This window comes from Delphinus delphis, chromosome 4 (assembly GCF_949987515.2).
Source record: "Delphinus delphis chromosome 4, mDelDel1.2, whole genome shotgun sequence".
Classification (NCBI taxonomy): Eukaryota; Metazoa; Chordata; class Mammalia; order Artiodactyla; family Delphinidae; genus Delphinus; species Delphinus delphis.
This window is the reverse complement of record NC_082686.1, coordinates 71,917,248-71,934,332: the sequence shown is the minus strand read 5'-3', so window position 1 is coordinate 71,934,332 and position 17,085 is coordinate 71,917,248. Positions and strand designations below refer to the sequence as shown.

The following is a 17,085-nucleotide window of genomic DNA, read 5'->3' as shown; positions in this document are numbered from 1 at the left end:
ATATATGTACCACATCTTCTTTATCCATTCGTCTGTCGATGGGCATTTAGGTTGCTTCCATGACCTGGCTATTGTAAATAGTGCTGCAATGAACATTGGGGTGCATGTGTCTTTTTGAATTGTGGTTTTCTCTGGGTATATGCCCAGTAGTGGGATTGCTGGATCATATGGTAATTCTATTTTTAGTTTTTTAAGGAACCTTCATACTGTTCTCCATAGTGGCTGTATCAATTTACATTCCCACCAACAGTGCAAGAGGGTTCCCTTTTCTCCACACCCTCTCCAGCATTTGTTTTTTGTAGATTTTCCGATGATGCCCATTCTAACTGGTGTGAGGTGATACCTCATTGTAATTTTGATTTGCATTTCTCTAAATTTGCATTTCTCAACAATTAGTGATGTTGAGCAGCTTTTCATGTGCTTCTGGCCGTCTGTCTGTCTTCTTTGGAGAAATGTGTATTTAGGTCTTCTGCCCATTTTTGCATTGGCTTGTTTGTTTTTTTAATATTGAGCTTCATGAGCTGTTTATATATTTTGGAGATTAATCCTTTGTCTGTTGATTCATTTGCAAATATTTTCTCCAGTTCTGAGGGTTGTCTTTTCATCTTGTTTATGGTTTCCTTTGCTGTGCAAAAGCTTTCATGTTTCATTAGGTCCCATTTGTTTATTTTTGCTTTTATTTCCATTACTCTAGGAGGTGGATCAAAAAAGATCTTGCTGGGATTTATGTCAAAGAGTGTTCTTCCTATGTTTTCCTCTAAGAGTTTTATAGTGTCCGGTCTTACATTTATGTCTCTAATCCATTTTGAGTTTATTTTTGTGTATGGTGTTAGGGAGTGTTCTAATTTCATTCTTTTACATGTAGCTGTCCAGTTCTCCTAGCACCACTTATTGAAGAGACTGTCTTTTGTCCATTGTATATCCTTGCCTCCTTTGTCATAGATTAGTTGACCATAGGTGCGTGGGTTTATCTCTGGGCTTTCTATTTTGTTCCATTGATCTGTGTTTCTGTTTTTATGCCGTACCATATTGTCTTGATTACGGTAGCTTTATAGTATAGTCTGAAGTCAGGGAGTCTGATTCCTCCAGCTCCGTTTTTTTCCCTCAAGACTGCTTTGGTTAATCGGGTTCTTTTCTGTCTCCATATAAATTTTAAGAGTTTTTGTCCTAGTTCTGTAAAAAATGCCATTGGTAATTTGATAGGGATTGCATTGAATCTGTAGATTGCTTTGGGTAGTATAGTCATTTTCACAATGTTGATTCTTTCAATCCAAGAACATGGTATATCTCTCCATCTGTTGGTATCATCTTTAATTTCTTTCATCATTGTCTGATAGTTTTCTGCATACAGTTCTTTTGTCTCCCTAGGTAGATTTATTCTAGGTATTCTTTTTGTTGCAATGGTAAATGGGAGTGTTTCTTTAATTTCTCTTTCAGATTTTTCATCGTTACTGTGTAGGAATGCAAGAGATTTATGTGCATTAATTTTGTATCCTACAGTTTTACCAAATTCATTGATTAGCTCTAGTAGTTTTCTGGTGGCATCTTTAGGATTCTCTACGTATAGTATCGTGTCATCTGCAAACAGTGACAGTTTTACTTCTTCTTTTCCAATTTGTATTCCTTTTATTTCTTTTTCTTTGGAGATTCTATTAAGGAGTAGGGAAAAATAGATATTTGTTACCTATAAGCAGTTTCTGCCACAGGGAGGTTGTGGTAAACAAATTATACAAAGTCCTTTGCCATCAAAAAATTTATAATCTAGAGGGAGAAACAGACTACCAGCAAATAAAAAACAATACCTATATAACATATTTAGTGTATATATATGTATATATTTTTGTATGTATGTGTTTGACACAGAGAAATTTCAGGTTACAGTAGTTGCTGGGAGAAAGAATAAAATAGAATAAGGGAAGGACAAAGAGAGGACTATTCTGTTTGGGGACATTAAGGTGCATGTGCTCTTATAGGCAAATGAAAAGCAAGGTTGATTTCATAGGTTTCACACACTTTTATAATTGTGATGAGAGAGGACTGATTCAGATAGGAAGATGAGGATATATTTCTGAAAGAATGAGATTTGAGTAGAAACCTGAAAGAAGTGAAGGAATGTAAACCATAGAAGGGTCTCAGGGAAGAGCAGAAAAACAGTTAAGTGTATAGGCACTGGTGTTGGAAAGAGCTTGGGCAAATTTCTGGTACAGCCCAGGAAACCAGTGTAGCTGGAGCTGAGTGAGCATGGGACTTAGGATGAATAATCTGACCCGGGCAAGGGAACATTTCTTAGGTTTTCTTCTTTCCCATTAGCATGTAAGTTCCATGAACACAGGGATTTTGTTTTATTTATTGTTGTGTATTCACAGTGCATAGAGGGGTGTCTGGCACACAGTTGTCCCTCATTAAGTTTTTGTTAAATTATTGAGTGGTATAATCTAGAGTATATTGTACAGAAAGAATCAGAACAATTTCCATAATATTCCTTATTTTCATAAGAAATACATGTTTATTTGTTAAAATTGCCATTCAGGGCTTCACTGGTGGTGCAGTGGTTAAGAATCCGCCTGCCAGTGCAGGAGATGCAGGTTCAAGCCCTGGTCCAGGAAGATCCCACATGCTGCGGTACAACTAAGCCCATGCTCCACAACTACTGAGCCTGCACTCTAGAGCCTGCAAGCCACAACTACTGAAGCCTGTGTGCCTAGAGCTTGTGCTCCGCAACAAGAGAAGCCACCTTAGTGAGAAGGCTGCGCACCACAACGAAGAGTAGCCCCCACTTGCCGCAACTAGAGAAAGCCCGCATGCAGCAACAAAGAGGAAATGCAGCCAAAAATAAAATAAGTTTATAAAATATAAAAATAAAATATAAAAATTGCCATTCAATTGCACATGCACCTAGTCCTACTACGAGTACTTTGTTAACTTCAAAAGTACTTGCTATAAATGCAAGTAAAAACATTTTAGTTAAAATATAAAGAACTGATTCAGAAACAAAATACATAAGATGAAGTTTTTTTAAATAAACTATACATAGCTTATATTTTTATTCAAATTAGGCAAAAATTATAGAAAAAAACAGCAGGAAAAATAATAGTAGTTTCCATTTACATAAGAAAGTATTGTGCATATTTTAATATATTTCCTTTTTGACTTTATGCATATATATTTATTCAAGCAAATTATCTTTTCCTCTGTATCCTCTTTTCATACTTTCCTGATCTGTTTGGGACTGGGAGAGACGTTACTCTCTCACTGTTCTCCCATTATCACAGATAGACCCTGTCACATGCCTCTCTATTTGGTATAGCCACACTTGCTCTTGGGTTTCTCTATAATGGCTTTTGAATATTGATTTAGAACAACCTAATGAATTCCAAGAGGAAAGGTTCATCATTTGTCCCATGGCCCACTCTCACCTCTCGTCCTTGACTCATATAACTAGTATACTTAGTGAGATTATATAAGATTCTCTTATGTTCCCTCCAGACATTGCTGCTTTGCATGAAATTTGTGTCTTTTTTGGGGCCCTTCTTTCTAGAAGTAATTTCTTTTTTTTTTTTAAATTTAATTGAAGGATAGTTGATTTATAATGTGTTAATTTCTGCTGCACAGCAAAGTGATTCAGTTACACATATTTATACATCCTTTTTCATATTCTTTTCTATTATGGTTTATCACAGGATATTAAATATAGTTCCCTGTGCTATACAGTAGGACCTTATTGTTTATCCATTCTATATATAATAGTTTGCATCTGTTAATCCTAAACTCCCAGTCCATCCCTCCCTCACCCGCTCTCCCCCTTGGCAACCACAAGTCTGTTCTCTATGTCTGTGAGCCTGTTCCTGTTTCCTAGATTAGGTTATTTGTGTCATATTTTAGATTCCACATATAAGTAGTATCATACGGTATTTGTCTTTCTCTATCGGACTTACTTCACTTAGTATGATAATCTCTAGTTGCATCCATGTTGCTGTAAATGGCATTATTTTGTTCTTTTTTATGGCTGAGTAGTATTCCATTGTATATATGTACCACATCTTCTTTATCCATTCACCTGTTGATGGACATTTAGCTTGTTTCCATGTCTTGGCTATTGTGAATAGTGCTGCTATGAACATACGGGTTCATATATCTTTTTGAATTATAGTTCTATTGGGATATATGCCCGGGAGTGGGATTGCTGGATCATATGGTAGCTCTATTTTTAGTGGTTTTTTTTTTTTTTTGCGGTACTTGGGCCCCTCACCATTGTGGCCTCTCCCATTGTGGAGCACAGGCTCCAGATGCGCATGCTCAGCAGCCGTGGCTCATGGGCCTAGCTGCTCCGTGGCATGTGGGGTCTTCCCGGACTGGGGCACGAACCCGCGTCCCCTGCATCGGCAGGTGGACTCTCAGCCATTGCGCCACCAGGGAAGCCCTATTTTTAGTTTTTTAAGGAACCTACATACTGTCTTCCATAGTGGCTGCACCAGTTTACCTTCCTACCAACAGTGTAGGAGGGTTCCCTTTTCTCCACACCCTCTCCAGATTTGTAGATTTTTTAATGTGGCCATTTTGACTGGTGTGAGGTGGTACCTCATTGTAGTTTTGATTTATATTAGAAGTACTTTCTTAACAACATCTTCCAGTTTCTTTTGCTTGTATAAGGTTTCTCCCAATGTAAGCTTCATGAAGTCAGGGGTTTTTTGTTTTGGTAACTGCTATAAATCCAGCATCTATAACTGTACCTGAAACATGATAGATCCTCAAATATTTGTCAAATGAATGAATCTGAATGAATGAAAGTGTGAATGTGAATAAATGAATTTTTAAAAACAATAGCAAATGACTCTCCATTGTTTTTGAATTCTGGACTTTTATTATTTTTCAGTGTTATCCTTTTTTTAAAAAAAATATTTATTTATTTGGCTGTACCGCGTCTTAGTTGCGGCATGTGGGATCATTGTGGCGGCATGCGGGATCTTTAGTTGCGGCTTGCAGGATCTTTAGTTGCGACATGTGGGATCTAGTTCCCTGACCAGGGATCGAACCTGGGCCCCCTGCATTGAGAGTGTGGAGTCTTAGCCATGGGACCACCAGGGAAGTTCGTTATACTTTTTTTTGGTCAGTGTTGGAGTTGAGGCAGACTTAATAAATTTACTTTATTATAGGGATTATGTACTCTTCAATCTGTCTCTCTAGAGTGTGTTTTTTTTTCTTCATTCTCAAATACTTTTTCTTCAGTTAAAGCAATATAATTACTCATTTATCTCCCATTTATCATATCTGTGTGCTTACTATAGGCAAGGAATTAACTGGAATACTATTACTTTCTAGAAGCAGAGAGTTATTTTATTAAATTTGTATACTTAAAAATAAGCTTTTGACCAGTTAATTGTAGCTTTCTGGCTCAATATAGGACTATTTCCTTTTAGAACTTGGGTTTTCACCTGTGGAATCAGTAATGAATATTATAAAATTATTTTCTCTGGCGGATTTGTACAGAAAAATAGGATAACAATTTTTGTAAGACTGTGTAAACTTTGTTATAAAACAAAAGATATTCTTATATTCTCCAGTACCTCGAAAATGATGTATGTTCTTCAATTGTTGTTAACCTGAGTTAATTGATTCTTAAGATTTTCCCATGTCAAACTGATTTGGAAAAAAATATTGTTCCAGGACAAAATTATTCAAAACTATAGCTTTCATTTCATTGTTTCTGTGCAAAGGTTTGAGGTAGCATTTGTTCATTTGCTTTTCTGCCATTCTTTTCCAGTTCAGCAATATTTCTTAGGTCATTATGGTGATGAGGAAATGTGAGGCAAAAAAGAAAGTGTACACTCACGCACTCGTGATTGATAATTGTGCTATAAATTGGGGAGTCTTTTGGAGATTATTCTGAAACATTCTTTGATCTGTAATCTCAATTTGACATATGAAGAATCTGAAATCTCAATTTTGAAATACACTCCTAGGAAAACAACCCTGAGAGAAAAAATCCTCAGCAGCTTTTACTGAAAGATTTAGAGTGATTCTATGAAATACCACATGCCTAATAATCGAGATGAATATATTTGGAAATGTTTATAAAAAATGATATTGAAGAAAATAAAACAACATAAACTAATATGCACATACTAGTTACAACTATTAAAAAGGAGAGATATATTTGTGGATAGGGGTTGACAGCACAATAGAATTATGTGACTTGTTGCCCTTGTTTGTGGAATCTTTTTCAGGTAAAGATGTTTACATGTACAATAAAAATCCAGCTACTATAACAAATAACAGTGAATAAAAGGAAAACAGTTCATTTAAATTTGAGAAATGCTTGCAAATGGACAATATAACTATATACATATAAGCAAAATAATGTAATTAATTTTTTTTAATTTTAAATTTTATTTATTTTATTTTTGGCCGCTTTGGGTCTTCGTTGCTGCGCGTGGGCTTTCTCTAGTTGCGGCGAGCGGGGGCTACTCTTTGTTGCAGTGCGTGGGCTTCTCGTTGCAGTGGCTTCTCTTGCTGTGGAGCACGGGCTCTAGGTGTGCAGGCTTCAGTAGTTTTGGCACATGGGCTCAGTAGTTGTGGCTCGCGGGCTTAGTTGCTTCGCGGCACATGGGATCTTCCCGGACCAGGGCATGAACCCGTGTCCCCTGTGTTGGCAGGTGGATTCTTAACCACTGAACCACCAGGGAAGCCTGTAATTAATGTTTAGACACTGAAAGCTATAGATGCCATACTTGGGGAAAAAAACTTAACTATGTGGAAAAAGGACAGCTTCTGAATTCTGAAACATACCAGTTACCAAGTAGAAAATCTTTCTAACAATTGTTATGTAACTTTACTCTTACAGGCCAAAGAGTGTGGCCAGATGCAGAATAAGTGGCTGATGATAAACATTCAGAATGTACAAGACTTTGCATGCCAGTGCCTCAACCGTGACGTATGGAGCAATGAAGCTGTGAAGAATATTATCCGAGAACATTTCATTTTCTGGCAGGTGGGGAGAGTTCATTAAAAATTTTGTAGTATTTTACTTTGGTACATGGGATGTCGGGGAAGAGGAATTGGGTTATAAACTGGAAATAATTCATAACTGAGTTAAGTTTTGACATATGAAGAAGTAAAACCACCCATAATGGCTGAAATAGTAAGGATAAGTGAAAGGGCAGCAATGAAGGGAAGGAGGAAAAAAGGAACCAAGCCGTGTAAACCGTATAGTATTCATATCTCAGAAGAGTTTGAACGTCTTGATAGAGTGTGCAGCTGTACTGTTCAATAGAAATGTAATGTGATTCAAAATTTTCTAGTAGCCACATTTAAAAAGGTCAAAAGAAACAGGCGATTGATTTTAATATATTTTAAAAATCAATATCTCTAATATAAAACTAATATTAAAATATTGATGAGGTGTTTTGATTTTTTTTTTTTGGTGTTAAGCCTTCAGGATCTGGTATGTATTTTACACTTACAGTACAGCTGTTAGGACTAGTCACATTTCAAATGCTTTAGTAGCACATGTTCTAGTGGCTACTATAATTGATAGTGGGAACTGTAGAAGATCTTGAAGTAATCAAAAAACATTTGACTAAGACGTGGATTTTAGCTTGAGTTTGATAGTCTTTAATTGTATGTCCTTAAACTTGTCACTTAGCCTTACTGGCTCTGGTTTCTTTTTATATAAATTACCAAGCTAAGGGTAGATGATTGTGCTCCAATTGTTTATATTATGAAAAATTATAGGGAATTCCCTGGCGGTCCAGTGGTTAGGACTCTGTGCTTCCACAGGGGGCATGGGTTTGATCCCTGGTCAGGGAACTAAGATTCTGTATGCTGTGTGACACAGCCAAAAACATTTTTTTTATAAAATCAATACTTCTGAATGAACTTAATCTTTTCCCCACTGTAAGACATGCTATTAATGTTAGTAATTTGCCTGTTCATGTTTTACAGGCCCCTAAATTCAGTAAATTTTTTTCTGAATGGTAACCTTTTATTCAGCGACTGTTGATTGAGCATCTCTTTGCCTAGCAGTATGCTATGCACTTGAACTTAAAATCTTAATATATTGTGATTTATTAAGATATATGTGGTTGAGAGTCAGGAATGAAATAGGTAGACAGATAACTTGAAAAGGAAGAGCAATACCTCTTTGAACTGGGAAATGAGGAAGAATGGATTGCTATATTTATGTAAGTTTCAGAAGTGACTGAGGGCAGGAAGTGGAGGGAGTTCACACTAGGTGGCCTTCATTTTCTCTTTAATTGCTGTTGGTATATAACAAGAATATAGCTAGTACTTTTCTAAGAGGCTGATTTTTTTTTTTAATATCAATGATTTAACAGGTTTATCATGACAGTGAGGAAGGTCAGAGATACATACAGTTTTATAAGCTAGGGGATTTCCCCTATGTTTCCATCTTGGATCCACGGACAGGTAAGGGTTATTTCAGCTTATGGTCTTTAACCTATTATTTAACTTTCAGTTACCTAAATTATCTTTAGTATTTGACTGGGTCCAGTTTCAAAATTGTTTGTAGTAATTTAGTTGAAGGGTTCTTGTTCGTGCCCTTTAGAATTATTTAAACATCTATTGATGTGTGTATTTAGGGAATATGTTTCCAACAACTTTGGGAGATGGTAGTATTTTATGTTTGTGCAGTTCTGTTCTTTCAAAGAATAACTGTTTATCTTCCTTATGATTTGTAAGGAATCCCCTTAGGTCACTAAAATGTTAAGATTGTTCAGGTACTGGTTGTAATCCCACCAAAGAAGCAGAGGGTAGAGCTGGGTTTATTATTAATTGATTGAGTTTTATATAAGTATTGCTTTCTCTGAATCTCGTCTTCCTAAATGGCAATAAATGATATCAGTAGATAAAGTAGTTCCTCCATCATGATGGCTGGGAATCTCTTAGGTTGGTTATAATTAATGTATCCCCTAGGTTATGAAGACACTATGTAACTTAAGCTGGTGTTGGGTGGGGATATGTTCCCAGTAAATTTTAATTATGTATATGCTGAAAGAAATACTTAGTGAGAATTTAGAAAGAGTGTTGATTTTATTTCTATATCCTGGTTTTTAATCTTTAGGTCAGAAGCTAGTAGAGTGGCACCAGTTAGACGTATCTTCTTTCTTGGATCAAGTAACAGGATTTCTGGGTGAACACGGGCAACTGGATGGACTTTCTAGCAGTCCCCCCAAAAAATGTGCCCGTTCAGTAAGTATGACTAAAAAGTGGTGATGGGCAGTTAACTGTCACTGTGTAGAAGTGTCTTGTGTGAAATGTTTCAGGTAAAGATGGTAAAGACAATAATGTAAGGGGTAGACAGTTACAATTTGTGGCTGCACAACATCTTACATTTTGATAGTTTCCTACGTAAGGGTTCTCTCTTCTCAATGAAATTACAGAATTCATACTTCCCATCTCCTAGGATCAGGCATGTGACCTAAGACCTGGATTTAGAAGTAAACAATATGAATATGTAGCAGTGAGCAGGAAGACTGACCAGCAAGCCTGGTAACAGAAAAACCCACTTCTTCAGGGGCAGCACCGCTTGGACTTTTGGAATCCAGGTCTGAGCAGCAGCGGAAATGGTATTTTTGCTAGAACAACTCTCATGGTGTAATTGGGCATTATTGCTGGTTACATACCTTTAGGACCTGGGTCTCAGGCCCACCCAAAGATTATTTCTATATTTGATTTCTATAATATACTATCACTAGGCAGACCTGTTTGATAATTGATAGCAAGATTAGTTGCAAGTAGGAGACCTTCAGAGATGTGGGAATCTCACACTGGTTGTAGCAACTGTTTGGGTTTGATGGCAGTGAGGATAAAATTAGTTACAGAGGATGTGACTTTAGCAGTCCAATATCATGCAGTGATGAAACAGTTCCTTAAGTTATTACCTAGAATAAAGTGCCCACTTAAGGAGAGGCTATGGGTGCTTGCCAAGGATTTGTATAGAATTCTTTTTTCCCCCCCTCCATTACTCAGAAATTTTACTTAAGTAGAATTCTTTCTTAAGGCATTAAAAAACCCAGGAAGTTTCTGTGATTTCCCTAAGAGAGTTTTCTCATCTTTTGCAGTCATAGGCTGATACTGTCAAAACACAGAGCCTGAGCTTGTGAGTTGATGAATTACAACATAAATTGAGTTTAAAATCTCACTAGATCTCTTATAAAAGTTAAGGGACTTAGTAGGGAAAAGAGTGGGACCATAAAATTGGACAGTGACATAGGGCTGATTTGGGTGACTAGTACCTCAGACCCCACTTCTGAACTAAATTCTCTGAATGTTACAAATTTTGATCAACTATGTACAAAGAGACACAGCAACAAATAATGGCTTAAACAAGGAAGACATCTTTTCTCAACAAGAAATTCAGAGGCAAGCAGTCTAGGACTTGACTCATGTGGGTGTCATCAAGGAACCAGGTTCCTTCCCGTTTTTTCCCCCCTCCATCCTTAGTATTGGCTTGTGTCCTCGTGGTCACAGTACAGATGCTACACTCCCGTATTCCAGCATGGACAAGGAGGGAAGGGGGTGGCGTCTCTATTACAAAGGTAAAACAGCCACAGATAAAGAGTTCTGCTTGTTTTAGCTGGACACATTTTCTTGTACACAGTTGAGGTTCTTTTAATAAGGAAGCAAAGAAGACTGGGTATAAAATAGGAAACTAACAGAGTCCATCATAATGTCATTCTTTAAAATCAGCCTTCATGATACACAGTGTTATTATCTGTAGTCAGTCCAAGCCATTGCATGTCACGTGAGCACATCTGTTTGCTTTCTTGTGAGTGCTATTTAAGTTTATTTTGAAAAATTTCAAAATAGCTTTGTTGAAGTATAATTAATGTCTAGTAACTGAGTATATTTAAAATTTGCAGTTTGACAAGTTTAGATATGAGCATCTTTTCATGTGCTTTTTTACCTTCTGTCTCTTTTGGTAAAGAGCCTATTCAGATCTCAGGCTCATTTGTCTCTTACTGGGTTGTATATCTCTTTTTTTGTGGGGGGGTGGGGCCCGTGCTGTGCAGCATGTGGAATCTTAGTTCCCTGACCAGGAATGAAACCCGTGCCCTTTGCAGTGGAAGTGCGGAGTCTTAACCACTGGACTGCCAGGGAAGGCCCCTGGGTTGTATATCTTTTAATTGAGTTGTAAGGACTTAAGATATAAGTCCTTTGTTGGATATATGGTTTGCAGATATTTTTTTTCAGTTTGTTGCTTGCTTATTCATTTCACGATGGTGTTTTTGAAGAGCAAATTTTAAAATGTTGATGAAATCCAATTTATCAACTTTCTTTTTTATTTTAACGTTTTTATTGGAGTATAATTGCTTTACAATGGTGTGTTAGTTTCTGCTTTATAACAAACTGAATCAGTTGTACATCTGTCCCCATATCTCTTCCCTCTTGCGTCTCCCTCCCACCCTCCTTATCCCCCCCTTCTATCTGGTCACAAAGCACCGAGCTGATCTCCCTGTGCTATGCGACTGCTTCCCACTAGCCAGCTATTTTACATTTGGTAGTGTTTATATGTCCATATATAACCTACCACTCTCTCACTTTGTCCCAGCTTACCCTTCCCCTACCCCGTGTCCTCAAGTCCATTCTCTAGTAGGTCTGCGTCTTTATTCCCATCTTTCCCTGGGTTCTTCATGACCGGTTTTTTTTTTTTTTTTAGATTCCATATATATGTGTTAGCATACGGTATTTGTTTTTCTCTTTCTGAATTACTTCACTCTGTATGACAGACTCTAGGTCCATCCACCTCACTACAAATAACTCAATTTTGTTTCTTTTTATGGCTGAGTAATATTCCATTTTTTATATGTGCCACATCTTCTTTATCCATTCATCTGTCAGTGGACACTTAGGTTGCTTCCATGTCCTGGCTATTGTAAATAGAGCTGCAGTGAACATTGTGGTACATGACTGTTTTTGAATTATGGTGTTCTCAGGGTAAATGTGCAGTAGTGCAATTGCTGGGTCATGTGGTAGTTCTATTTTTAGTTTTTTAAGGAACCTCCATACTGTTCTCCATAGTGGCTGTATCAGTTTACATTCCCACCAACAGTGTATGAGGGTTTCCTTTTCTCCACACCCTCTCCAGCATTTATTGTTTGTAGATTTTTTGATGATGGCCATTCTGACTGGTGAGAGATGATATCGCATTGTAGTTTTGATTTGCATTTCTCTAATGATTAATGATGTTGAGCATTCTTTCATGTGTTTGTTGGCAATCTGTGTATCTTCTTTGGAGAAATGTCTATTTAGGTCTTCTGCCCATTTTTGGATTGGGTTGGTTGTTTTTTTGATATTGAGCTGCTTGTAAAGTTTGGAAATTAATCCTTTGTCAGTTGCTTCATTTGCAAATATTTTCTCCCATTCTGAGGGTTCTCATTTCATCTTGTTTATGGTTTCCTTTGCTGTGCAAAAGCTTTCAAGTTTCATTAGGTCCCATTTGTTTATTTTTGTTTTTATTTCCATTTCTCTAGGATGTGGGTCAAAAAGGATCTTGCTGTGATTTATGTCATAGAGTGTTCTGCCTGTGTTTTCCTCTAAGAGTTTGATAGTGTCTGACCTTACATTTAGGTCTTTAATCCATTTTGAGTTTATTTTTGTGTATGGTGTTAGGAAGCGTTCTAATTTCATTCTTTTGCATGTAGCTGTCCAGTTTTCCCAGCACCACTTATTGAAGAGGCTGTCTTTTCTCCATTGTATATTCTTGCCTCCTTTATCAAAGATAGAGTGACCATATATGCATGGGTTTATCTCTGGGCTTTCTATCCTGTTCCATTGATCTATATTTCTGTTTTTGTCCCACTACCATATGGTCTTGATTACTGTAGCTTTGTAGTATAGTCTGAAGTCAGGGAGCCTGATTTCTCCAGCTCCGTTTTTCTTTCTCAAGATTGCTTTGGCTATTCCGGGTCATTTGTGTTTCCATACAAATTGTGAAATATTTTGTTCTAGTTCTGTGAAAAATGCCATTGGTAGTTTGATAGGGATTGCATTGAATCTGTAGATTGCTTTGGGTAGTATAGTCATTTTCTTTTTCTTTTTTTTTTTTTAATGTGGTACAAACGTTTTTTTCTAATTTAATTTAATTTATTTTTTTATACAGCAGGTCCTTATTAGTCATCAGTTTTATACACATCAGTGTATACATGTCAATCCCAATCGCCCAATTCATTACACGACCACCCCCGCCGCTTTCCCCCCTTGGTGTCCATATGTTTGTTCTCTACATCTGTGTCTCAATTTATGCCCTGCAAACAGGTTCATCTGTACCATTTTTCTAGGTTCCACATATATGTGTTAATATACGATATTTGTTTTTCTCTTCTGACTTACTTCACTCTGTATGACAGTCTCTAGATCCATCCACATCTCTACAGGTGACTCAATTTTGTTCCTTTTTATGGCTGAGTAATATTATGTTGTATATGTGTACCACATTTTCTTTATCCATTCGTCTGTCAGTGGGCATTTAGGTTGCTTCCGTTACCTGGCTATTGTAAATGGTGCTGCAATGAACATTGAGATGCATGTGTCTTTTTGAATTACGGTTTTCTCTGGGTATATGCCCAGTAGTGGGATTGCTGGATCATATGGTAATTCTATTTTTAATTTTTTAAGGAACCTCCATACTGTTCTCCATAGTGGCTGTATCAATTTACATTCCCACCAACAGTGCAAGAGGGTTCCCTTTTCTCCACACCCTCTCCAGCATTTGTTGTTTGTAGATTTTCCCATGATGCCCGTTCTAACTGGTATGAGGTGATACCTCATTGTAGTTTTGATTGGCATTTCTGTAATAATTAGTGATGTTGAGCAGCTTTTCGTTTGCTTCTTGGCCATCTGTATGTCTTCTTTGGAGAAATGTGTATTTAGGTCTTCTGCCCATTTTTGCATTGGCTTGTTTGTTTTTTTAATATTGAGCTGCATGAGCTGTTTATATATTTTGGAGATTAATCCTTTGTCCGTTTATTCGTTTGCAAATATTTTCTCCCATTCTGAGGGTTGTCTTTTCGGCTTGCTTACAGTTTCCTTTGCTGTGCAAAAGGTTTCACGTTTCATTAGGTCCCATTTGTTTATTTTTGCTTTTATTTCCATTACTCTAGGAGGTGGATCAAAAAAGATCTTGCTGGGATTTATGTCAAAGAGTGTTCTTCCTATGTTTTCCTCTAAGAGTTTTATAGTGTCCAGTCTTACATTTATGTCTCTAATCCATTTTGAGTTTATTTTTGTGTATGGTGTTAGGGAGTGTTCTAATTTCATTCTTTTACATGTAGCTGTATAGTTTTCCCAGCACCACTTATTAAAAAGACTGTCTTTTCTCCATTGTATATCCTTGCCTCCTTTGTCATAGATTAGTTGACCATAGGTGCTTGGGTTTATCTCTGGGCTTTCTATTTTGTTCCATTGATCTATGTTTCTGTTTTTGTGCCAGTGCCATATTGTCTTGATTACTGTAGCTTTGTAGTATAGTCTGAAGTCAGGAAGTCTGATTCCTCCAGCTCCGTTTTTTTCCCTCAAGACTGCTTTGGCTATTCGGGGTCTTTTGTGTCTTCATACACATTTTAAGAGTTTTTGTCCTAGTTCTGTAAAAAATGCCATTGGTAATTTGATAGGGATTGCATTGAATCTGTAGATTACTTTGGGTAGTATAGTCATTTTCACATGATTGATTCCTCCAATCCAAGAACGTGGTATATCTCTCCGTCTGTTGGTATCATGTTTAATTTCTTTCATCAGTGTCTTATAGTCTTCTGCCTACAGGTCTTTTGTCTCCTTCGGTAGGTTTATTCCTAGGTCTTTGATTCTTTTTGTTGCAATGGTAAATGGGAGTGTTTCCTTAATTTCTCTTTCAGAGTTTTCATCATTAGTATATAGGAATGCAAGAGAGTTCTGTGCATTAATTTTGTATTCTGCAGCTTTACCAAATTCATTGTTTAGCTCTAGTAGTTTTCTGGTGGCATCTTTAAGATTCTATAAGTATAGTATCATGTCATCTGCAAACAGTGACAGCTTTACTTCTTCTTTTCTGATTTGGATTCCTTTTATTTCTTTTTCTTCTCTGATTGCCGTGCCTAGAACTTCCAAAACTATGTTGAATAACAGTGGTGAGAGTGGACGTCCTTGTCTTGTTCCTGATCTTAGAGGAAATGCTTTCAGTTTTTCACCATTGAGAATGATGTTTGCCTGGGTTTGTCATATATTGCCTTTATTATGTTGAGGTAGGTTCCCTGTATGCCCACTTTCTTGAGAGTTTTTATCATAAATGGGTGTTGAATTGTGTCAAAAGCTTTTTCTGCATCTATTGAGATGATCATATGGTTTTTATTCTTCAGTTTGTTAATAGGGTGTATCACATGGATTGATTTACGTATATTGAAGAAACCTTGCATCCCTGGGATAAATTCCACTTGATCATGGTGTATGATCCTTGTAATGTGTTGTTGGATTCTATTTGCTAGTATTTTGTTGAGGATCTTTGTATCTATATTCATGAGTGATATTGGTCTGTAATTTTCTTTTTTTGTAGTATCTTTGTCTGGTTTTGGTATCAGGGTGATGGTCGCCTCATAGAATGAGTTTGGGAGTGTTCCTGCCTCCACAGTTTTTTGTAAGAGTTTGAGAAGGATGGGTGTTAGCTCTTCTCTAAATGTTTGATAGAATTCACCTGTGAAGCCATCCGGTCCTGGACTTTTGTTTGTTGGAAGATTTTTAATCACAGTTTCAATTTCATTACTTGGGATTGGTCTGTTCATATTTTCTATTCCTGGTTCGGTCTTGGAAGGTTATACCTTTCTAACAATTTGTCCATTTCTTCCAGGTTGCCCATTTTATTGGCATAGAGTTGCTTGTAGTAGTCTCTTAGCATGCTTTGTATTTCTGCAGTGTCTGTTGTAACTTCTCGTTTTTAATTTCTAATTTTATTGATTTGAGTCTTCTCCTGCTTTTTCTTGATGAGTCTGGGTAATGGTTTATCACTTTTGTTTGTCTTCTCAAAGAACCAGCTTTTAGTTTTATTGATGTTTGCTATTGTTTTCTTGTTTTCTATTTCATTTATTTCTGCTGTGATCTTTATGATTTCTTTCCTTCCACTAACTTTGGGTTTTGTTTGTTCTTATTTCTCTAGTTCTTTTAGGTACAAGGTTAGATTTTTTTATTTGAGATTTTTCTTGTTTCTTGAAGTAGGCTTATATAGCTATAATCTTCCCTCTTAGAACTGCTTTTGCTGCATCCCATATGTTTTGGATTGTCGTGTTTTCATTGTCAGTTGTCTCTAGGTATTTTTTTATTTCCTCTTTGATTTCTTCAGTGATCTCTTAGTTATTTAGTACCGTATTGTTTAGCCTCCACGTGTTTGTGTTTTTTACTTTTTTTTCCCTGTAATTGATTTCTAATCTCATAGCGTCATGGTCACAAAAGATGCTTGATATGATTTCAATTATCTTAAATTTACTGTGGCTTGATTTGTGACCCAAGATCTATCCTGGAGAATGTTCCGTGCGCACTTGAGAATAAAGTATAATCTGCTGTTTTTGGATGGAATGTCCTATAAATATCAATTAAGTCCATCTTGTTTAATGTATCATTTAAAGCTTGTGTTTCCTTATTTATTTTCATTTTGGATGATCTGTCCACTGGTGAAAGTGGGGTTTTGAAGTACCCTGCTGTGATTGTGTTACTGTCGATTTCCCCTTTTATGGCTGTTAGTATTTGCCTTATGTATTGAGGTGCTCCTGTGTTGGGTTCATAAATATTTACAATTGTTATATCTTCTTCTTGGATTGATCTCTTGATCATTATGTAGTATCCTTCTTTGTCTCTTGGAATAGTCTTTGATTTAAAGTCTATTTTGTCTGATATGAGAATTACTACTCCAGCTTCCTTTTGATTTCCATTTGCATGGAATATCTTTTTCCATCCCCTCACTTTCAGTCTGTATGTGTCCCTAGGTCTGAAGTGGGTCTTTTGTAGACAGCATATGTACAGGTCTTGTTTTTGTATCCATTCAGCCAGTCTATGTCTTTTGGTTGGAGCATTTAATCCATTACATTTAAGGTAATTATCGATATG

The 17,085-nt window shown here is 36.7% G+C and overlaps 1 protein-coding gene across 3 annotated transcripts in view; it reads left to right on the top strand.

Annotated features, from left to right (window-relative positions):
* UBXN7 (UBX domain protein 7) overlaps positions 1-17,085 on the top strand; it is a 68,394-nt gene that overhangs the window by 34,426 nt on the left and 16,883 nt on the right. For all 3 annotated transcript variants that reach the window (XM_060010865.1, XM_060010866.1, XM_060010867.1), the window contains exons 6-8: positions 6,842-6,988; positions 8,334-8,424; positions 9,080-9,207. In XM_060010865.1, the coding sequence (XP_059866848.1) occupies positions 6,842-6,988; positions 8,334-8,424; positions 9,080-9,207 (366 nt within the window). The remainder of the gene's footprint in view (positions 1-6,841; positions 6,989-8,333; positions 8,425-9,079; positions 9,208-17,085) is intronic.